We start from the raw sequence: 15,655 nt of genomic DNA on the forward strand, positions 1-15,655 counted from the left end.
AATTTTATTTTAAAATTTACTTTTTATTTTTTCTAATAAAATTAATATATATATTAATTTTATTTATTATGAGTTCAATGCAATTGGTTATATGATAAATTATTTAATAAGTAATTTTATTATTAAAAAAGTATTATACTAATGTTAAATCAGAAAATTTAAAGATATTATTTTTAAGATAATAAAATATAAAAAAATAAAATCATAGTGTATTTCTTTGTTAAAAATAATGGTCCTTAAATACAAAACATCAAACCATAGAATATTCTTTTACACTTATTCCAATTTAATATTCATGTCTATTTAAAATAAGTGTTTGTATATTAAAAAGTATAAAAATATTAAATTCTTTCAATAAATTTTATAAGATAAGTTCTAAAATTTAGATAAATATCAATTCAAAATTCAAAATTCAATTGCATTATAAAAAAAATAATATTCTAACATAAATTAATGGTGCTTAATTTTTAAATTATCAAGTATAACGAGTAATCTTAATATAGAAATATGTATTGAAACTTAAATAAAAAGAATTGAGATTTAAATTACAAAATTAATTTTTTAAACTTTGTTGCACCATAATATTAGTATAAATTAAACTGAAAATATATGATAATATTAACTGCATAAAATATAACTTCAATCTCAACAATAGAAAAATATCAATTAAAAATTTATAGTTTATATCTACAAGCGGCTATTAATACTATTTTTAATATATAAAAATTTTAAAAGAAAAAAATAACAAACGTAGAAATATATAAATTTAGTTTGAGAATCATGAGCACTAATTATTAAAATATAAATTATGAGTATTTATGGTAGTATTAATTTAGTCTTAATAGTTTAAATATTATAATAGACGAGAGGTTATAATTTGAATATATTTAATACTTTAATAAATTTATTATAGTGTATGTAATTATCTATTCATGCTCCATAATTAAAAAATTTTACAATTTGAATAAATAATGTTTAGATCCATACAATTTATCAACTAAGAAAGAGAAAGCAATATTTTCATATATATATTTGTTTATAGATATATTTATTTTTAATATATTGACTTAAATTGATATTTAAATTTATATAAATCTATTAATTAATAATTTATTTTTAATTAAATAACTTAAATATTAGAAATTATATTTTAATTATATGCTTAATATTATATTATATATTTATAAAAATTATATATATATATATATATTCTAAATTAAAAAATAATACATATAAATTAATATTTTATTTTTTAATATTAAATAATCGATATTATATTTTATTATATAAATTAATAAATATGTACTTATCACTTATATTTTGATTAGATAAATATTTTTATTAATAAACTAATTTTAATTAATAATTATCTTGATTCTAGAAAATAATATTAATTAATTTATTAACTAATATCTGAAGTATATAATAATATTTTACTCCTAAAATTTAGTAATATAATTTGTAACTTTTATATTCATACTTAAATCAGAAATTAATTAACAAATATTTCTAATATAATTATCATATTGGTAAAATTTACAATATAAAAACTTTCAATAAAGTATTTGAAATAAAAAATTTTAGTTTTAAAATAATAATAATAATTATATAATTCACGAAGGTCTAAATGAATGTGAGAAAGGGTGGGGGAGGCCCACGTAATGCTCTTTGTCAAAATGACATCTCACATCCAAAGATTCATAAAATCCATATTTCTTTTCCTCAAACAGAATATAATATTTTATAATACAAATAGACAAAATTATTTCCATTTAAAACGTCTCAAATTTAATCGTTATTGCTGCTTGTTTCTTTTTTAAATAAATGTTTGTCTGGTTTCAAAATAAATAAATAATTAAAATATTTATTTGTCCAACAGAAGCATAAAAAGAGAAGAAGGAATCTGCATGGGACACGCAAAAGATCAAGAGAAGATCAGGTGGTGGGGCTAGAAAAGGTCAAGTTGCAAACCCTTTTATTAATATAATATTTTTGTTTTATAAGTTTTCGGAGGGTGTTCATGTGCTGAACTGGGTTGCTGACACCTGTATACAAGTTGTTAGAGAAGTGGACGTGGCAGATATTGAGTTGCAGAGCACAGCTAAGCAAAAATCCAAGTTGCAAGAAGTGACGTGTCCCATATTCTGCGGGAAAGTTAATGATGTCAGCTAAGGAGGATGGGCCCACGCACGAGTAATGTCCGAAGATGCTTCCTTTTCCTTCTTTTTCTTTTTTTATTGTTTTTTTAATTCATCGGTCCTCGCTATCATCATGCGGTTCTTCTACACTAGTTTCTGATCGATCCTCACTGTCATCATGCACTATTAAGACCATCGATCAAAATGTTGATGATCCAGATGTCCTATCAAAAAATCAGTATCAGACTGATAATAGCATAAATCAGCCAATAATATACATATATATTATATATAAGTCTTTGAATTTCTAGAATTAGTCTAATTATACTTGAAAATATAACAATTATATTATTTCTTGTTGAAATAATATTTAATTAATTTTATTTGTTAAGATTATATTGATCCTTATAATTTCTACACACTAAAAGATAAAATAAATATTTTTCATACGTAAAAGATAAAATAATAAATAATAAAAATAAGATAAATATTTAATTATTTAATTATTTTTTAATAAAATTATTTCTTTTACCTATAAATTTTATATTTATAATTAGCAATTTAAATATTTATAGATTTAATTTTTTATTTATCTATTTATCTCTCGATTTAAATTATTTTTTAAAAAAGAAGTGCAATAGAATTAATTGCTATAAATATATCTTTTATGTTTTTTTATGAATTTTTGTATTAATAATTAATCTAATTATATATATATATATATATTAAATATTAAAAGAAAATTTTTTGTATAACTATTATTTTAATATATAACTAATATGTATATTTATTTTTAACATATAAATTTTATAGTTTTATTATTAATTTAATAATTAATAAATTATATCTTTAATCAAATAATAATTTTAAAATTTTAGAAATAATATATTAATTATATTTTTAATATTATATTAACTAATAAATTAATTTAATAATTAGACAGATTTTAATTTAAAAATAATTTTATAATTAACTAATAATTTAATTTTATAATTATTTATTCTAATTATTATACAATTAAAAATAATTTAAAGATAATAAAATTTTAAATGAAAATTTTTATTAAATTATCATATAATTTAATATATTTTTACTTTCGGGTTTATAGTTTGCTTTTATTACTTTAGTATCCTATGAATAGAATTTTTAGCCAATAATAATCAAATTATATATATTGATAAAAGATTCTAACGTGGCGCACAGTGACCTTTCTTCCTCTAACCGATAAGCCAGCACTTGTTAATAATGCTAAACATCAATGGCAAAAACCGCTCTCATGCCATGGGAGCGCCCTCACGAATACCTTGTCTGTGCCCAAGAGTGCTCTTGGACTTTTCCTCGCATAATGTACTGTCATTTTAGTGATTTTAACTTAAACTAGGCCGCCCTCGCACTTCTGGTAATGAAGACTTTGTTAACTGTGAGGTGTCCTCATATGATGACGTTATGTCAGAGGATCCTTTACACGTTGATAGTCAACTTGACCATATGAAAAGTGTTATCAGGCTTCCCATGTCTTTCCCAAATCTTACTTGAAAAGCTTAAAATACTTTTATCTCCATTTATAACTTTTAATACATTGTCGTATAAACACTCAAATATATATATATATATATAGTAGCATTTAATTTAAATATTAAAATTCAAATAGAATTGGTCGTTAATAAATTTATTTTATTGACATTAACTTTGCCAGTATAGTATTTAAATTTGTGTCATAGCAAATGAATTAATACATTATTCTTTTTATGTTTGCAATCTTAAGTTAAATATGAAAAATATTAAATTGCTCACGTTCTAATTTTAAATATAATATCACTAAATTTATGCTAGAATTTTATTTTATTATTTATTTAATTACTTAATTTTATTTCTTAAAACTTGTCATAGCGAATGATTTCCAAGATAATAGGAATAAAAGTAGGCTCTTCCCTTATATCCAGCTGGAATACCTTGATATGAATTAAGTCATGTTAAATTGAAAAATATTTAGTTTATTATTACTTTTAAATTATTTAAATAATTTTAAAATATTATAAATTTTCATTATATTTTATTTATAAATCTCATTTACTGAATTATTTATAATAATAATAATAATAATAACTATGCATCCTGCGAATAAAAGAAATAATATTTAAATTTGATTCCAGCTCGAGCTTCGACCTCAGATCAAAAAAGCCCAGATTTTGAAACAGAAATTTTCCTTAAAAAAAAGGTTGTAAGATAGGAAGGAGAAAGGCGCTTTTATTGGCCTTTAACAAAACTTCTGATCGCTCTTCTGCTCCGCTTCTATTTTTTTTCTTGAAAAGAAAAAGATAAAAAATAATTACTCTGCAAATGCCAATGCATGAATACAATGGCATTCATAAATAAATTACAGAAATAACTGGCTGTTGGCATTGCTGTTGGAGAGTAAAAATAGAGATCAAAGAGTAAAACATTGTTGCAAATGGATCAATCCATTGAAATGTTTGAGATTGTTAGTTACAGCTACCAATAATTATAACTGTGCAACTTCCACTAGAGCAACATCACATCAAGGTTTCTAACAAATCATCATTAGCCAAGTTACTGACTGATAGAAACTAGGGATAACTCTGGGGGCCTACCTCTAATCTCTGTTAATGGCATTCTAAAACTAAAGCAAATGCCTTCTCCAACTCCAATTCACTATCAGGAAGTCATTTCTCAAATGAATGCCTAAACACATAACACAAACTTTTAACCCTTTCCTGAGTGCTAAGCACTAGCCAAATCAAAAAGTTGCTGTTAAAAAAAATAATTTGAAGCTGTTAGATCTCATGCCAAATTAGTGTTCTGCTTCGCCCCGCTCAAACGGCCACCTCTTCCTCTTCCTTGCTGGTAACCTTCACCTCTCCACCCTCTCCCACCTGAACTCCTACCTCGACCAGAAAATTCACTCCAGTCTCCATATTCATTCCTGGTAAGACCTCGGCCGCCACCATAATTTCCACGACCCCTGAAGCTGTCACTCCGAAATCCTGCCCTTCCAGAAGGGAACCTACCTCTTCCGCTACCAACTGCAACTATGACCCAAGACTTCATCAGGTATTAAAGTTGATGACTCATCCAGACAAAAGTTAATCAATATGATCTGATGTTGAATCAGATTATCACATTATGTTCTATGTCAGATCCTCTGACATTTTTTAGTTAATTGAAGAATAAGCACCAAATAATGAACAAAATTTCTCATTTACCTCGAGTGGAGGTTCTCTTTATCTCAATAACAGCTTGACGCCCCCCAATAATCATGGGTGATGCCTGAAAGAGAGAAAATATATCATGCTTAGTCACTGCAGCGCCAGATAAGGAACTAGAAATAGCAGCTCGTTGAAGTCCGTGAGACAAAAAAATCTAATCGACTTGAAACAAAACTGAATCCATCCAAAGAACAATAATCAATTTGTACCACATAACACATCATTATCAATATAAGAAACAATCACAAAGTTGAACAGTACAACCATGCAGGTATTAAGTGCATATGTGCTATTACAACCACCCAAAGAGCCTCAAGTTTCATCAGGTTATAAAAAGCATAAAACTTCAATGTATTAAATAATTGTGTAATGCATCAAAGTGAAGTTCACACTGCTTCATAAATGTAGAACTAAAAATTCAGTTCAAACTAATCTTGATTGTCGCTTTTAACGAATGTAACAAATGCTCACAATGATAATGATTTCATCCATCAAAACCAATACTTCTTAAAGCGATAAGATACCATTTAACTGAGATGGAGGATCCATAATCTTAGTCTGCTGGAAGCAAACAAGTGCGATATACTCCTCCTGAAGTATATAAATTAACATAGAAAAGAACACCTTGTTCCATATGAACAATAAAAAATTTAAAAGATTCTTCCCAATTGAACAATCTGAACACAATCACCGCACAAGCTCAATTTGTATTTAGTGGCAGAATTTTAGGAATGGCATCAAACTCTAGAATAATTGTTCCTTTTGTACTTTTTCTTGATCTATTTTCAGAAGTTGTATAATTTCTTTCCTTAAATAATTCCATTGAGACTTTTTTTTCCCTCAACTAAAAATCAAGCGCATTAAACTTTAAAGCCTTCCACCTTTAATTTACGTGCCTCACAACCTCTTTACCATTAAACATGGCAAGCTACGTTTCTCCCTTCTGTATCTTATCCCAAGACACCAAAGCAAATCATTTCTGTGAAAGAACTGGCATCAAAATTGATTTTCCTAGGCCACCAGGATATATTTCTATCTGTAACTTCAAGTCTTCACCAGTTGAAATTATGATTTTTGCAGAAAATCAAGTAATTTTTATGTACAACTCCAAACCCCAAAATCATAAATTTCCAGGCCTTAGCCACCAAATTATCCCCGTAAGCAGATTTTCTTATTGTATCAAACATCAAAAATAAAAGCAACTACTAGCTGCTCATAATGCCTCTTCAACCAATTTTCAGTTGGGATACAGGAGCAGAGGCTTTCCCTTGCCTGAATATTAGATGCACAATGATTCACATAAAGCAAAAAGAAACAGGCAGAACATTGACAAACCTTAAAGGTTTCTGGCAGTCCTCCACTGATGTCTTAACTAACCAAAAAAGTTTCCTTTAGTACCCGCATTAGTAGTTGCTTAAGGAAAGGAAGAAATAGTCATAACTAAATGTTCGTCTAACCACTAAATGTTCTTCTGGATAAATTGAAGTTTGACTTGAAGACAACCTAAATTGCCTTGTAGTAGACCAGTAAGATTTTGGTTACTGAGCTTACTCCATGCTTTTCCTAAGCATTCAAAACCCTACCATTGTTGCAAGGGAATAGCTTTCCGGTTGTCTGCTAGCCTGTGTAGCTCATAGTTGCGGCATATGCACTTTTCATACTTATACACTTGCATATAAATACTAAATTCAACAGAAGAAACTGGAAGCCTAGTGAATCTAACAATAACCATAGCAGCATACCAGCAAATAAGGACAAGGCACCACTAGTTGAGGTTTTACTAGACTGTTGCCATTACTGGAATGATCCAATATCCAGATATATTTTGGAAAAAAGCAACCAACAGTAGAATGTGAAATCCTCCAAAGTTGTATTTCATATTGGCATAATAAAAACCATCCACCCAAAAAAAAAAAGGACTTGCCCTACTTCTCAGGCTGATCGGTAACAAAGCTAATTAAATTTAACAATGCAAACAGAGGGCCCATTAGCTCTCTAAAGTTGTTTGTAAACAAAGATTAAGTTCTCGAAACAGCATTTGGATAATTACTAATTACCAGAATAGAAAAGAGGAATATCTCGCATGGGCAGAATAATAAACACTCAGAAGGCCACAAAAAACATAAATATTTTCTCGATGCTAGGACAAAACTAAACATCTTTATTTGAGTTAAATGGCAGAAACAAAATCTCATAGACAGAAATAGATCACCATACAACAACACCCTAATAACATTTGGAATAAATTATAAGAACATTAAACATTGGTCTAGAATGGACAAACCTGAATAGCACTATTCATTGAGCTCAAAGAAAGAAACTCAACAAAACCAAAACAGTATCCTTGTTGCTGTTCAAACAGAGTATATATTAGGAATGAGCCCATAAATCCTTATCAGGTAAAATAATTAGAATAAAATATAATATGCCAAGCCATTCATGTGAAACCAACCTTATTATATCTCACTTGGACACCTTCTTGCTTGATCGGCCCAAATTTCTCGAACTCCACCTCAAGCTGAGCAGTTGTCATATTATAGGGCAGATTACGGACATAGACAGAGTGGCCTTCAACTGTGAATTTAAAGTACACATTAGAGGTAATTTTGAAATAAGGCATTACCACTTTATGTATAACCCTCAAATCGAAATCCCATAGGACATAGATAAAGACCTTATCTTTCCCATTACAGTCACTAGATGTATACATGCACTATTTTCAAGTTAGTATTCATTTTGAAGCACTAAATACAGTTAATGGCAGTATGGCACTTCCAAAAGGCACATAATGATATCATAAAAATGTCTAGAAAACAAATGAGCATGCATGTGTACACACAAGGGCTGCACACCTTCCTTCTCAGCATTGCTACTTTCAGGTGTTTCATTGCCACTTGGCATGGATGCTTCAGGCTCAGTGACAGGTGCTATTGGCACAGAGTGAGTTTCAGGTTTCTTAGGACTCACTTTTACAGTTCTTGTAGGTACATAAACTTTTGTTGGGCCTGAACTCCCTCTGGCCACTTTAACCTACACCAAGAATTATTGAACATTAAGATGTTATTCATTGTTAAGCCTTAACTGAAAAATCTTCAGCTATAAACTCACAATTGATGCATATGATTTCTTTGGAATGTCCTCTTGGGCAGCAGAAGAAGGTGATTCGACAACTATAGAAACGTCAGTCCCATTGGAGTGAGATTGGGATTCCACAACCACCTCTTTTTCATAAACTATCTCCTTCTCAGAGTTAACTGGATCACTCGCTTTCTCAGCAACATTATCCTGATCCATAGCTAAAATTGCTGGGTCGGGTGCAGAAGGATCAGGAACATGAGAAGGCTCTGGAAAGGGTAATCTGATGATTTTAGATATTTCTGAAACCAATTGCAAGAGAGAGAGAGAGAGAGAGAGAGAGAGAGAGAGAGAGAGAGGAATACAACAAACAATAAAAAGCACGAGTTTTTATCACCAAATGGTCCAAATCTTACCTGAGTCGGGGATTGAAGGGACTGTTGGGGTGTTATTAGAGCCATTAACTGGATGGCTCTCTAATGGTTCATTGTCCTCCACATACCTGAAAACATCATTTAGGACAAAATATCCATTGTCTTGTGGTGCAAGAAAAAATGACTGCGCAAATTTCCTTTTCAAGTTGTCCTTGCCCATTAAGCATCCAGTTACCAACACAGTAACCCCTTCCTTATACGATTTTTGAGCATCTGCTGTTTTTATTTCCGCCTTGTAGTCCTGGAAATTCAATGACAGTATCTTCTCATTGATACCCTGTTTCATGAAGAAAAATTTTCTTATCTCTTTGCAAATCGTAACACTGCCACTGTAAAGAACTTAAATATAATTGATAAGAAATCTTCGGATAAAATTAATTCCAAAATAACCCGTTACAAAATGTCAGCACACACACATAACATTTACATATTTGAAACTAAAGCCCCCTTGTTGAGATCGGAATTACTTTCAGGAGCATACTTGATATAACAACTGAGCGATCAACTTGGCTTCTTTTGAGTTTGGCCAAATTACATTAGACTATTTAATACGTCAGCTAGGTACTCCTTGAACAACCACAGATAAGAATACGATGTAGAGTATATTTAGTAAACTAACCAATTGGCAATTGATTGAACACCCAGAGTCAGTTCATTTAACATAACAATTTTTTTCTTTTCTTTTCATTTTAATTTTCATTTTTTCCACAGTACCGTTTTCTGACTAACAAATACTAGCAGGGTGCTTAATCTAAATTATTCAGAGAATAACAAAGCTATAACCATAGCAAAAAGAGAAAGAGACTCTACCAATATACTTACTTGCATAGTTGCCACCGATGTCATTACACCATCAGCATCTGGCCGGCTTATCACACTTGTGTCCTGATAAAATCTAAAAACTAATTCTGGTGAAGTATGAAGAATATGGTAATACTGCTCAACAAAAGCATTTCCAACCACTTGGGCACTAGGTGTAGCTGGGCTGCTTGCTGGTTGCAATGCCATTCTGCCAAAAGAAAGCACAGAAATCATAAGAACAAAATAACAATTTCATAGAACACACCAACAAATGCAATAACCCATGAATTGCCAAAATGAAGACCAGGTCATGATCATGCAGATGACAACTCTTAATTCTCTCTGTTTCTACCATTTTATTGCCTTCTTTTTTTGGTTGAATAGAAAGCACAGTGGTACTTTTGATAACATAAGAGAACACAAGCATACCCCAACCTATTTTAATACTAACTTGATGACAATTGAGGAGGTTAAAAACTACAAATGAATTAGATGTGTCTGATCATTAAAAAAAATGGACTGCAACAAAAGCTAGAAAACCCAAAAGCGTGAACATGGGTTCACACAGAAGTTTATAAAGCTCCTCTACTCAACTGCACTAACACAAAAGCGTGCACATATACACATTGGTCACATGTCTGGAAATTAATGAAAATGGTAAACACATTTAATAGCATGCAAGTATCTAGACACACTTAATATTCACATACATATCCTGTTTGTCTGTATAGAAATTCACCAATGGAAAACCAGAATTGGCTCTAAGTAAAACTCTCCATAATCAATAAACAAGTCATAGTGGATCAATGCAAACAAAAAGGGCACATAAAACTTCAGCAGGATAAGAAAGCCCTAATTTTACAAATAATTATGGAACTATTAAAACCCCAATATTTGCAACTTTATGGTTTACCAAGACAAAATATATAATCATAAAACTAGCTAAAGTAAGCTAAAAGAAGGAGATCATCACAGCAACTGGACTACATTCCTTAGATCCAAAAATTGAAAACCTCAAAAGTTAAACCCTAAACTCCTCTCCAGGGAAAAGAAAAAAAAACTCAAACTCCATTAACGGAAATGACAGAAACTATAAAATCCATCAATATATCGACCAACATTGACACTAATAACAAAACCCATTAAAATTAAAACTAAAACAAATCGACTTTCATTATCGAAAACTAGCAGCTGCCCATTACATTGCCTGATCAACAATAACCCTCCATTTTTAATAATAACAAAAAAAATAAAATAAAGCAGAACACTAAAAAAAGACGTGGTATCCCATGGATGATTAACAAAATTCCCAATTAAACAAAAAAAAAAGAAAAAAGTGTGATCTGTAATAAACAGAGCATTAAAAATAGTACCTTTATCGAAAACGTTAAAGCTTTGACAGAGGAAGAGATTTGAGACAGATGTTACAGTACAGTAGCTTGAAGAGTAAAGGGAAAAGAGATGAAGAAAGAAAGGAAAGAAGAAAGAAAGAGCAGTGAGTGAAGCCCACGAAATAAAGTGAAGAAACCAAAAGCTACCTGGGAACTTCTGTTAATAATACTACACTGTTCCTGGATAATATCCCTCTTCGTGCCTAGTGTTGCTCTTTTGAGCGTTATAGGCTAAATGCTGGGGCGAATTCAGCCCAGAATTTATCTCCTAGGCCCGGCTACCACCTCCGAATGCTCAACTCTTAGTTCTGTAAGTTCAAATTTAAAATTTAATTCGGGCTTTGCCGACTGAATCGATTTGATCTAATTCAATCTACATCAAAAATTATATTTTAAGTTGTTTCATGATTGATTATGATTCTAAATTTTTTATAAACCGAATTCTTAGCTTGGTTTTACTTTTAAAAAATAAAATTTCAATTAAATCGAACAGATCCAATCATTTAATAAAATTATTATTATTTTTGATAAAATATATACTAGTCTAATGATTCCTTAGTTTTTCTAAACTATAGGCTCTCTAATTTGTCATTTTTTTTTTTCATTTTTTATAAGATGCAAAAATAACTCAATTTTCCGTATGTGATTCATTATATTAATAAAATAAGTGAATTATTTTTCTTAGATACTTTTTATTATATAGTTGCTAATATATTATTTTATGTGCTGGAAAATTTTTATTATATTATTTTGATTTCTATTAATTTTTTAGAGATTTTTTATGTTAAGTTGTTTATGCTAAGAATTTTAAGTACACAATTTAAAATTTGTATTTTTTATACATTGTTAAGGTTGGTTGTTATTCCGCAATGTGATTTTATCTTAATGTTTGTTAGATTTATACGAACTTTTCAAAAAGATTTTATGTACTTATTATTTTTATCAAACCGACTATCCAAACCGAGTCTAAACAATTTTTTGTTTGGATATATTTTAGTGTTACTTAGTTTGATTAAAAATTAAAGTATTTAAAAACCAACTTTATTGATTTAGTTAAAAATATTTACTTAAAGGAAATCACACTCGTTGCGATATTTTTTGAAATAGTCTAACTGCTAATTAAATTCTAAAATTGTACATTTTTAATAATTTTACCTAATTTTTTTAAAATTTTAAAATAAATATTTATATTTTTAATTTATTTTTAAATTATTTTTCGGCAATACTTTTTAAAATTTTATAATGAGAAAAATGATATAACAAATTAATTATGCTTAATAAAATAAAAAATAATAATTCAATAAAAAGTTTATTGCATTTAGATATAAAATCAGCGAAAGAATACATATATGTGAGATTTTTAATAGTCATATTGTTAAGTTTAGTACAAACTATTTTTATTGATTTATAATTATTATTCTATTAGTAAGTACAATTGACTTCTCATATTTTTTTTCTTACTATGAAATTTTAAAAATTATCATTAGAAATGAACAAATTAAAACTATAAATATCTATTTTAAAATTTTAAAATAATTAGATAAAATTATTAAAAGTATAAATTTTAGAATTTAATTAATAATTTTTTTTATATTTTACTTTTTTTTTTTTCACGTTTACATATTTTTACACTTTCTTTCGTTTTTTTTTGTTCTTCTTTTTTTGATGCCGCTTAAAATAACATTTAGCCCTTATTTGAGAAAGAGAGAAAACTAAGCAACGAAATTGAAGGTAGGATACAGGGACTTGGGAAATAAGCTTTCAATCGTTTGGGAAAGTGATAATAATGAAGGGGAAAATAAGCTCACTGTTTTGAACCGTCCGGATTTAGAAAGAAAAGAGTAGAGAAGTATAATTTTTTTGTTATTTAAATTACTAAAATGCCCATAAAATGATTTTCTTTTAGTTACTTCAATTTTTTTTAAATAGTCTAACTGCTAATTAAATCCTAAATTTTTTACATTTTTTAACAATTTTATTTAATTATTTAAAATTTTAAAATAAATAGCTACATTTTTAATTTATTTTCAAAAAAATTTCGATAATAATTTTTAAAATTTTATAATGAAAAAAATGATATGATAAGTTAATTTTGCTTACTAACACAAAAGTAGTAATTCAGTAAATTTTTTATTACATTTAATAAAAAATCAATAAAAAAATACACATATGTGAGACTTTAATGGTCATATTGTTAAGTTTAGAACAAAATATTTTCATTGATTCATAATTATTATTCTATTAGTAAGTACAGTTGATTTCTCACATTATTTTTCTTACCACGAAATTTCATAAATTATCATCAGAAATATTTTTAAAAATAAATTAAAAATATGAATATTTATTTTAAAATTTTAAAATAATTAAATAAAATTATTAAAAAGTGTAAATTTTAGAATTTTATTGATGATTTTTTTACATTTAAATATTTTTATCTTCACATATTTATACTTACTTTCTTTCTTCTTATGTAATTATCTTTTTTAATATTTTTTTAAGTATAAAATAAATCTAATATAAAGTAAACACAAATTTAATCGAAACCACATATAAACTTAGCACAAATTAATATGTGAATCAGTAAAAGTTCTATAGTACGTTTTCTAACGAGAATAAACTCTTCTTTAATCTTTTTTTACTTAAATTGATCTTTTATAATTGGCTGCGAATTAACTTCGTTTGGGAAAAAGCTCACTATTTTGGACCGTCCAGATTTAGAAAGAAAAGAATAGAGAAGTATAATTATTTGTTAATTAAATTACTAAAACACCCATAAAATGATTTTCTTTTAGTTACTTCATTTTTTTCTTTTAGCTTTTCTTTTCCCAATTTTTAACGCTAATTTTATTTATTATTTATAGAAAAAGATAATTGTATCTATTGGTTAGTTTCTTGTTTTTATATATTTTATTGTTACAATACTACTATTGCTTTTATTTTGATTATTTGATTTTTATTTTAATGGCTAATTTTGTGGTCTAAATTGAACATCAAAAGAGAGTGGACCTTTCTATTGTTCAAATATAATTTAGTTAGTAGATTAGCACTTCAGTTTGAACTATTTTCCCAAATAATTATTTTAAAATAATTCAAAAAAATGAAAGAATAACCATATTATATAAAAAATACGATGACTCATAAATTATGCAAAAATATAGAAAGTTCATTCCAAAATATTAAGAAAGAAATAATATTTTCTTTTTCTTCTCCATATTTCCTACAGCTTATCTAAATCTTCTAAATTCACCCAATAATACTGTTTCAGTTTAAATCAAATGAAAACAAATAAAGAACAAATTGATTGATACAAATATTACTTTCAAATCCATTTTAAACCAAGATCAACCACTACATGCATAAAACCAGAAAAAAAAAAGTCTTCAAATAATAATGTAGTTTCATTTGTCTTCAAATTTTTGTATACTTTAGTCGACTTCCAACTAGCCTCGATAAAATAAACATTATTAAAGGAGTTTCAAAGCTGATTAATCAATTTGTATAACGTCAAATTGGGAAGGGAATAAGTATTCGGAGAAAATATTAATGTGTTATTCAAAAATAAATTAAAAAATAACATATATTATATGATACACCATAGTATGATAGGAGGAAAAAAAAAATTAATTTGTTATAAAAATAATCTAAAAAAATTTACTTGAAAGTAAATTATAGCATAACTAAAAATAAAAATAAAAATATTAATTTGTTGCAAAAATAAATAAAAAATGAATCAAAAGATAATAAACTAGAAGATAAACTATAACATGATATAAAATAAAATAAAAATACTGATTTGTTACAAAAATAAGTCAAAAAATAATATAAATAAAGGTAAACTATAGTATAACCAGTAATAAATCAAAATAATATATATTTTGAAAGAAAAATGTTGACAAAGAATAAATTAAAAATTGTAATACTGTTAAATATAAAAGTTTTTTCTTTGTTGCAAAAAATTAACTATTTATTTTTTCTTAAAATGTGCACCAAATAACTTCTTCCACTTCTAACAACACAATTATTCTTACCAATCTCACCCGAAACAACTGGAAAACGATGTTTTGAAATTAAAAGGTTTAATTTTTAAATATTTATGAAATTTCAATAGATTCAACCAAAGCACATCCAAAATAATGCAGCGTAAATAAAATAAAAAAGATTAAAATAATAACAGTTTGAAATAGTCGAGAAAGTGCAAGAAATAAAAAATTGAAGGAGAAAGAGGACAAATGCACATGATATGCAGAATGATATATGATACTCGCTGAACCATTGCCACCATCTAAGGCATATTAATACAAAGAAAAATCCAGATTTAGCTATCACTAAAAGTAATCTCTAAGTGTTCGCTAAAGGTGCGTAGGACTCTTAAAGTAAAACTGCCATGCATACACAAACAAAGATTTTTTTTTCTCCTTCACATTCCCTTTCATGGCTAAGGTCACCAAAAAATGAAAAAAAGAAAAAAGTAGAACAGGTTGCAATGGTGGAGAAAATTGAGCTTCAAATGGTAAAAGAAACTGTCAGAATAAACTATCAAGCGAAAAATTCTGACTCCTATAAGAAAAAAAAAATAAAAAAAAAAAGTT

The 15,655-nt window shown here is 27.5% G+C and overlaps 1 protein-coding gene across 2 annotated transcripts; it reads right to left on the bottom strand.

The window, feature by feature from the left end:
- Window positions 1–4,581: 4,581 nt before the first annotated feature.
- On the bottom strand, window positions 4,582–11,207 carry LOC8289598 (nuclear transport factor 2). Of its 2 annotated transcripts, none has more exons than XM_002527573.4 (9): window positions 11,049–11,207; window positions 9,697–9,883; window positions 8,857–9,151; window positions 8,474–8,709; window positions 8,218–8,395; window positions 7,818–7,939; window positions 7,650–7,715; window positions 5,363–5,426; window positions 4,582–5,182 (listed from the first exon to the last, which is right to left on the bottom strand). In XM_002527573.4, the coding sequence occupies exons 2-9, from the start codon at window positions 9,880–9,882 to the stop codon at window positions 4,941–4,943; spliced, it is 1,389 nt and encodes a 462-aa protein (XP_002527619.3). In that variant the 5' UTR covers window position 9,883; window positions 11,049–11,207; the 3' UTR covers window positions 4,582–4,940. The 2 variants fall into 2 exon arrangements, with proteins under 2 accessions (XP_002527619.3, XP_015579926.1); XM_015724440.3 differs by having other exon boundaries at window positions 4,582–5,188.
- Window positions 11,208–15,655: the final 4,448 nt, after the last annotated feature.

The sequence above is a fragment of the Ricinus communis genome, chromosome 5, assembly GCF_019578655.1.
Source record: "Ricinus communis isolate WT05 ecotype wild-type chromosome 5, ASM1957865v1, whole genome shotgun sequence".
Classification (NCBI taxonomy): Eukaryota; Viridiplantae; Streptophyta; class Magnoliopsida; order Malpighiales; family Euphorbiaceae; genus Ricinus; species Ricinus communis.